Source organism: Hippocampus bargibanti, linkage group LG06 (assembly GCF_051943395.1).
Source record: "Hippocampus bargibanti isolate YZ-2025 linkage group LG06, ASM5194339v1, whole genome shotgun sequence".
NCBI lineage: Eukaryota > Metazoa > Chordata > Actinopteri > Syngnathiformes > Syngnathidae > Hippocampus > Hippocampus bargibanti.
The window spans coordinates 1-8,242 of record NC_142739.1 but is presented as its reverse complement, the minus strand read 5'-3'; the positions used below and the strand labels follow the sequence as shown (position 1 = coordinate 8,242).

The following is an 8,242-nucleotide window of genomic DNA, read 5'->3' as shown; positions in this document are numbered from 1 at the left end:
TCGTCAACTTGCCGGGTAGATACAAAAGGTTACTGCTAGCTGGCCTGCACACTGCTCATAACCTTGACCGCTTGCTTTCACGCAGTAGTATATTGATGCTAACATTAACATGGGGCTTGTCATAGTGCCACTGACATTCAACTGTTACATTGATGCTATCGTTTCATTGCAAATTAGAACCAGTTCCCTCCACAAAGGTGAGAATCAACCTGATTGTTTTACCTCTTCCACTTATTCAAAAGGGGGCGTTTACCTTTTTCGACATGAACGGCACCTAAATCAAGTTTATCCAATCAAAATGGCGCTTTCCGCCAACACAAGCCGAAACAGGAAATGAAGAGCAAATAAGTGAGAATACATATTTAGTTTTACCTGACCATTTATTTGGTCTGAAAAAGTCGGAAATTTGCCGATCGGCGGCACATTCTCATCCCTGCTGGATAGATAAAGAAAATTGCATTAAGAGAAAGGGACAGTGCAATGGTAAAAATCCATGACATTTCAGATCATTCCTCAAGATATTAAAAGCAACAGAGAAACACAGACATAGGTGGTGTTTTGTCAGAGAGCCTTTTAATTTAAGACAGGAAATCTCAATGAGAGTGGCAAGCTGCACTCAGATTATTTTCATGTTTACTTCATGTTGGCCACAAAATTTTCACCTTTCTTGATGGATCCCCTCAGCTCATCAATGGCGTCAGATACCAGCTTCTCCTCAAAGGGCGAAAGCTTGCCGAGCCCAAGGTTTTTCTCAACACCATTCTTGCCAAGGAGCAGAGGTGTGGAGAAGTACTTGCACTCTGTCTCCTCAGACCTGACAAAGGCACATTCTACCACACCCTCCTTTCCATTCATGGCATCCAAGACAGAAAAGGTGAAGCGCGCACCAGCGTATGCCATGGAGAGAGTGGCAGAACCAGCTCCAGCCTTGGCCTTCACCACTTCTGTGCCAGCATCCTGGATCCTGAGGGTCAATGCTGACAACTGATCAACGGGGAAGTCCACTTTGGGGGTGCACTGGGAAATGAGTGGAATGATGGTCTTCCCCGCATGACCTCCAATGACAGGTACACTGACACGGGCTGGATCAAGACCTTTCAGCTCAGCCACAAAGGTATTGGCTCTGACAATGTCCAAGGTGGTGACACCAAACACCCTGTTTGGGTTGTATATTCCGTGCTTCTTCATGACCTCTGCCGTAATAGGGATGGTGGAGTTGACAGGGTTAGCAATAACGCAGACCATGGCTTCAGGACAGTTGCGAGCACAGGCATCGGCCAACGTGGCTACGATGGTTGCGTTGGTGTTAAATAGGTCGTCACGAGTCATGCCGGGCTTTCTGGGCACACCAGCGGGAATGACGACGACTTCGCAGCCCTGTAGTGCAGCGTCGAGTTGGTCGGGACCCATGTAGCCACTGACCCGCGCTCTCGTCTCGATGTGGCTGAGGTCTGCGGCCACCCCAGGAGTGTGAGCGATGTCATAGAGTGAGAGTTGACTCACCAAGGGGCTGTTCTTTAGGAGCAAGGACAGCGGTTGGCCTATTCCGCCAGACGCTCCCAGCACCGCCACTTTGGCATGATTCTGCGATGAGGTGGACAAGCTCCTGGCGATGCTGATCGTCGGTCTTGCGGCGCGTGAAAACATCTTGCGATTGCTTTGTTGTTTTTTTCTGCGCCGAGTTTTGGAGTCGCTCTCAAGAAATCCCTCTCCTCTGTGACACCAACGTCCTCTAGCTGCTCGCAAACAGGAAGAGGCGGTCGCTGCGTGAGTCCAGACAAATCTCGCGTTAACTATGTTACGTCAGTCTGCGTAAGCGCGTTTCTCTGCGTGTCGGAGTTGTTTCACTTAACCTTGAATTAAAACAAAAATATACAACGCATTCTGGTCAAGAGAGAAATTTGAATTTCCAGTTGTTATGTTTTTACGCCATAATTTTTATGCATTCGTCATTTATTACGTAGAGTAGAACATTCTAAATCTAACTGTGGACTTTAGCACACATTTCAAGTATTCATTCAGCAATCGTCGTATCTCTTCCGTTTGATTTAACATGTTCGAAACTATTCAATATGACGGTAGTCGAAATTTGCTCAATACCTCTAACACGCTGTACTTCTCTCTTTTTTTTTACAACATAATAATTTAAAAATTCCTTCAAATGACGAATGAACGGGTTTCATTTTAGGGCGCTTGTGTATATTTAGATTTATTAACTGTCCACTAAATTTATTAAATGTCCACATCCGAGATGTGGAATGTCCACATCTCGGATGTGACGCCATTGATTGTTGAAATTCCGAGCCAACTGAACGTCACTTTATTTTCTTTTTGTACGGTGGAAAACAACCCTCGAAACCAGTGCAATGTGTTTGATTAACGTTTGGAATTGGCGCCCCTTGATTTAATGTAGGTGTTCGGAAGAAGTGGACAACGACTTTAGCTGTACGGTACGTAGGAAGCAACCGCCTGGACTGAGACGTCTGCCCCTTGTTGTGAGTGTCGACCTGCTAAAATAAGATAGCGCCATCGCATGATCCCCGTCTATTTGCTGGAGTCAAAGAACTCCCATTAACTGAGCTAGCTATAGCAAACAGCAGTTGCGATAGAAAGAGTCCATTCTTAACACCAATTTGTTCACGTTTGTGATTTCGCTATTTTACTAATTCGTTGGAACGCCTTTTCTTTGTTCGTTTTTCCAATCGCGATTGCATCTCGTGCATTCGCACTGTCGTTCACCACAGGGAGTTGGATGTCAATATTACAGTGCGATTTGTTGTCCTGCAGCTGGTAACGTGCGTCACACGATTTTCTGTGGCCTTAAAGGACAACCGACGTACGTATTCGGACAAGTTGTGACCATAATTTGTAAAATGGCTTCAAATGACTTCTACTGAGCGTATTTTACAAAGATTCCACAGCATATAGCTATATTTTCCGTTTTAAGACTGGCGCTGAATATTCAGAAAGTCTTGTCTTTGAGTTGGTGACGAGTCCGTGTTTGACATCACTAAAGGACCGCCCCTGACCGTAAAAAATACGCATTGTAGCGGTCCTTCCATCACGTCAATGTATTTTGCTGTACTTGTTTGGTCTGGGGACCTCGTGTTGCACCCAAAAGCCGACAGAAGGCCAGAAGAGGGCGCCCAAGCACCATATAAGGAATTTATCAGCCTGTGGAAACTGACGTGGCCACACGAGGTCGCCATTTTGTGCCTTTTTTGTGTGTGAGAGATTTCTCCCAAATGTTGCCTCAAAATGGCACAAATAAATTATTTAATCGATTGCAAACATGTATGCTTTCCTCTTCAGAACTATTTGAATCATATTCATAACTGGATGTGTAACAAGAAAGCATATTCTCCGAATCTGAAGCCATTGTTTTGATTCACTAGCAATGCAAGACGTCTTGGCGTGACGTCACAAACTGGGACCGGGACTTTCTGAAAATGCCCAATTCGCAGCTCAATTTTTTTTGCAGATTTTGGACACTTTAAGTCATTTTTATTGGTGTTTTGCATTTGACTAAAAATATCATACTGCGTGTTTTGGGTATTTTAAATGCAATAAAATGTTTTTCTGGTGTCAGTTAAACAACAAAAAAGTGACATCGGTTGTCCTTTAACGTTGCTTTTAGCGCCGTTTTTCGCTGGTAAGAGGCCAGAGCATCAACGTGGAGCGATTCGTTGACTCAATTTGTGCCATGCAAGTCAGACAACTGACAAGAGAAGCCCTTTGTTTGTTGTTCGCAACAGCTGTGTCCACAATATTTGTAATGTCACGCGTGAAATGGCATATAACCCTTTAGCAGGAGTTTTGAAATGTATGATTTGTCTTTACGATTTAAAAATGTGACACTTTCTTGTGAATTGCTTCTAGGTCTAATTTGGAAGGTCCGCCAGCCAGCACGTCCCCTGATAAATGAACATTAAGGCGATTTAATGTGAGTATGCATACTGTGTTGGATTAGTTTGTCATATGGATATAAAATTTTTGTTTACATTTTTTGAGCTGTCTGTATGCAATATAGACACAAATATGTCAGTTTACAGCCATTGACATACATTATCAAGTCAACTCCACTTTTTGTCAAATGTGCTCTTATGTGCAACATACATACAGTACAGATAAAATTTATTTCATCTCAACCACAGTGATTATTGCAAGCGATAAAGATATCTGAATACAACACAATTAAATACACGTATGGAAAACAAAAACTGCAATGTTTGCACTACTTACGTTGATAAAGTATTCTGCGGCACGTCGAACTCTTTCGCAATGGAGGATTTACCTCTTGTTGGATTCTCCTCCACAGCCACTCTTGCCTTGTACTTCGTTCCGAGGTCAAAATTCTTATATTTCCCCATGGTTGAAATTGGTGATGAACAACTGTATATAAGAAGACTACAGTATGTTTCAGATGCTATTGCTGCAGTAATGAAAGATGTGAGCTCTGCTAAACTGTTTTTATAGTGCTCGAGGATGACAGTGCAAGACATGGAAGCTGGTCACCTGACCAACGGTGTTACAGATACAGATTTCGCTAATGGTGGTACTGTATTGAAATCCTTAAGCAAATATCGATTCAGCTGAAGCTGCTTTCGTGTCGATATTAGCAGACCAAATTGGCTGGCGGGAAATGAAAAGAGCACCGTAGTAACCGAATTATCGTAATAACCAGGTATCGTACTAACCGGAACTAATTATACATAAAAGACTAGAAATTTGCCGCGAAATGAAAATAGTATTGTAATAAGCAGTTCTATCGATATCACCGATATCGATATAACGGGACTTTACTGTAGTTATAGATGAAAGAGGAGAGAATATACATTTTATTTTAAGAAAAAGTTATGACATGGTGGTGAGTGGTTAACACGTCGACTGCACAGTGCAGAGGTCTTGGGTTCAATCCCCACTCCATCCCCCCTGTGTGGAGTTTTCATGTTCTCCCCTGGCCTTTGTGGCTTTTTTCCCCAAGTACTTTGGTTTTCTCCTATGTTCCGAAAACATGCATGGCATGCTGATTGAATACTCTAAATTATTAAATAGACTAAATAGACGTGCATGGCTGGCCGTTTGAACATTCAAAATTGGTGTGTGAGTGCGGTTGGTTGTTCGTCTTTGTGCCATGCAATTGGTTGGTAACCGTTTAAAGTTGCCAGCCTACTGCCCTAAGACTGCTCAGATAGACTCCAGCAACACCGCAGCCCCTGTGAGGATAAAACAGATCAGAAAAGGGATGGATAGATTGATATGATTAGCTTTAGTGGTGTCATGCAATCAAAACATTGTGCTGATCGATTAATTGGGGTCTGTAATTATTTGATCTAGTTAATCTATTTTGGTCTGGTCTAAAAATTCCAGAGCAAACCCGATTCTCATTTTAAACCAGATCAAACGATTAAAGAAAATGTGGTATCATACCATATATATATATATTTTTTTTTCAGTGGACTTGGACAGATGCAGTCTTAGTCATTTACTTTCTGCTGTATTTGAGAATAGTCAATGTCCTACATGCAACCTCTGGTTTTCGACCACGAGGAGGAATATCACTGTTTTGTTTGTTTTTGAGTGCCCTGCGATCGGTTGGCAACCGGTTCAGGGTGTCCCCTGCCTACTCCTTGAACACAGCGTTGATAGGCTACAGCACCCCCTTTGACCCTAGTGAGGATAAAGTGTCCGGACAATGAATAAATGACTGAATTGGATTCGATGTACCTTTATTCGTCTCGCAGTGGAGAACATCAGGTTCTTGGAAAGTGCTTAGGTTAACGTATCAAAAACAGTAAACGATTTTCTCAGTTATCCAACTACAGTAAATGTTCTCTAATGTGGATTTCCTTTCATAACTTTGCTGCTGTGAAATGTGAATACATCTACTGTTGGCCGAAAACGTTAAGATTTTTATTATATATCTATATCTATAAAAAAAAAATCCTCGTCTCACCCCCTTTGGGTGGTGTCTGTCCCACATTTTAGCTTGGGTCCTCTACCAGAGGCCAGGAAGCTTGAGGGTTCAGCGCAGTATCCGTGCTGTTCCCAGCATTGCGCTTTTCTGGACCGAGATATCCGATGTTGTTCCCGGGATCTGTTGCAATCCGAGTTTGGGGGTCACTGCCCCGAGTGCCCCGACCACCACAGGCACGATTGTCACCTTTACCTTCCAGGCTCTCTCCAGCTCCTCTCTGAGCCCTTGGTATTTCCCGAGTTTCTCGTGTTCCTTCTTTCTGATGTTTCCATCACTCAGGACCACTACATCGACGACAACGGCTTTCCTTTTCCCTTGATCTATGGCCACAATATCTGGTTGGTTGGCCATTACCATCTTGTCAGTCTGTATCTGGAAGTCCCACAGGATCTTTGCTCAGTCATTCTCTACTACCTTGGGAGGTGTTTCCCATTTTGACCTTGGGATTTCCAGTCCATACTCCGCACAGATGTTTCGGTAGACTATGCCAGCCACCTGGTTATGGTGCTCCATGAAGGCTTTCCCTGCCAGCATCTTACACCCTGCAGTTATGTGTTGGATTGTCTCAGGTGCCTCTTTGCACAACCTACACCTTGGGTCTTGTCTGGTGTGGTATATCCTTGCCTTGATGGCTCTGGTGTTGAGGGCCTGCTCTTGAGCAGCCAGGATGAGTGCCTCTGTGCTGTCCTTTAGGCCAGCCCTCTCTAATACACTGATAGGACTTCTTTAGATCAGCCACTTCAGTTATGGTTCGGTTGTACATCCCGTGTAGGGGCTTTTCCTCCCATGATTGTCCCTCTTCCAGCGCCTCATCCTCTGTTCCCCATTGTCTGAGACATTCTCTGAGTACATCATCCGTTGGAGCCTTCTCTTTGATGTATTCATGGAGCTTTTATCAAAACGTCAATGTATTTTTAAAAAGAATTATGTGATAATACTCACTGTTAATAGGAATGGTTTTCTGTTTCTCGTAATTGGTAAAAAAATCCAGCTCAACGATCAGGATGAAAATCAGCTTGCGGGGTCCATACACGAAGTTACTGCTCGCTAGCCTGCCCACTGCAGAGTAGCTTGCATGCTTGCTTTCTGCTACCGCTCGCAGAGTATATTGATGCGAACGTAGCATGGGCCATGTCAAAGTGCCACTGACATTCAATTGTTTCATTCATGATATTTTAATTTAGAATCACGGCAGAAACTGCTCTCTCCACAAAGGCGAATCCTTCGGTCCATTCAACTTGAAGTGTACAATGATCATCATATTTTGTTTTCTTTTCACCATTTTATTCATTGGTCATTAACTTTTAGCTAATGACCGAGCGGGCTTTTTCAAAAGGCGGTGTTTACCTGTTTCCACGGCAACAGCAAGGTAGACCATTATCATCCAATCAAAATCCTTGTTGGAGCTAAATGCGATTCTCAACAGGAAATGAGCAGCCAAAAAGCAAGAATATTTAGTTTTATCTCCGAGCAAGATGCAATCATCAAAAGAGCCATATATGGCTCGAGAGCCATTGGTTCCCAACCCCTATTTTAGACCCTAACTGGCCAGCCACATTGTGGAGTATTTGGAGGCATGTGATGGAGCATTGTCCTGCATGAACATCATGTTTTTCTTGAAAGATGCCGACGTCTTGTACCACCGCTTGAAGAATGTGTCTTCAACGAATTGCCAGTCGGACGATGAGTTGTGTTTGACTCCATCTTGACCCTGAAAAGTTCCCACAAGCTCATCTCTGATGATACCAGCCCACAGCAGTACGTCACCCCTATCTTGCTAGTGTCTGAGTCGGAGTGGAACTTTCTGCCCTTTCCTGATTATGCCACGGGCCAGTCAAGACTCACTCTCATTTCATCAGTCCACAAAATGTGAGGAAAATCAGTCTTGAGATATTTCTTTGCCTAGTCTTGGAGTTTTATCTTGTGTCTCTTGTTCAGTGGCGGTCGTTTTTCAGCCTTCCTTTCCTTGGCTATGTCCCTGAGTATTACACACCTTGTACTTTTTGATACTCCAGGAATGTGGACACTCTGAAATTTGGCAGAACTGGTGGCAAATGGCATCTTGGCAGTTTCACGCTTGACATTCTTTAATTCTTGGGAAGTTGCTTTGCGGCATCTTTTTTTCAAAAACGTTTGATTGTTGTGTGATCCCGCCTCAAAAACATGGCAATTTCAAAGCTGCTGCATCCCTCTGCAGGACATCTCCTAACTTTAGAATTTTTAGAGTCAGTCAGATCTATCGTTTGACCCAGTTTGCCAAAGGAA

The 8,242-nt window shown here is 43.5% G+C and overlaps 1 protein-coding gene across 1 annotated transcript; it reads right to left on the bottom strand.

Moving 5' to 3' along the window:
- Positions 1-554: 554 nt before the first annotated feature.
- mdh2 (malate dehydrogenase 2, NAD (mitochondrial)) lies at positions 555-1,760 on the bottom strand. The gene has a single exon (XM_088999231.1). The coding sequence runs from the start codon at positions 1,645-1,647 to the stop codon at positions 634-636; it is 1,014 nt and encodes a 337-aa protein (XP_088855357.1). The 5' UTR covers positions 1,648-1,760; the 3' UTR covers positions 555-633.
- Between the last annotated feature and the right edge of the window lie 6,482 nt (positions 1,761-8,242).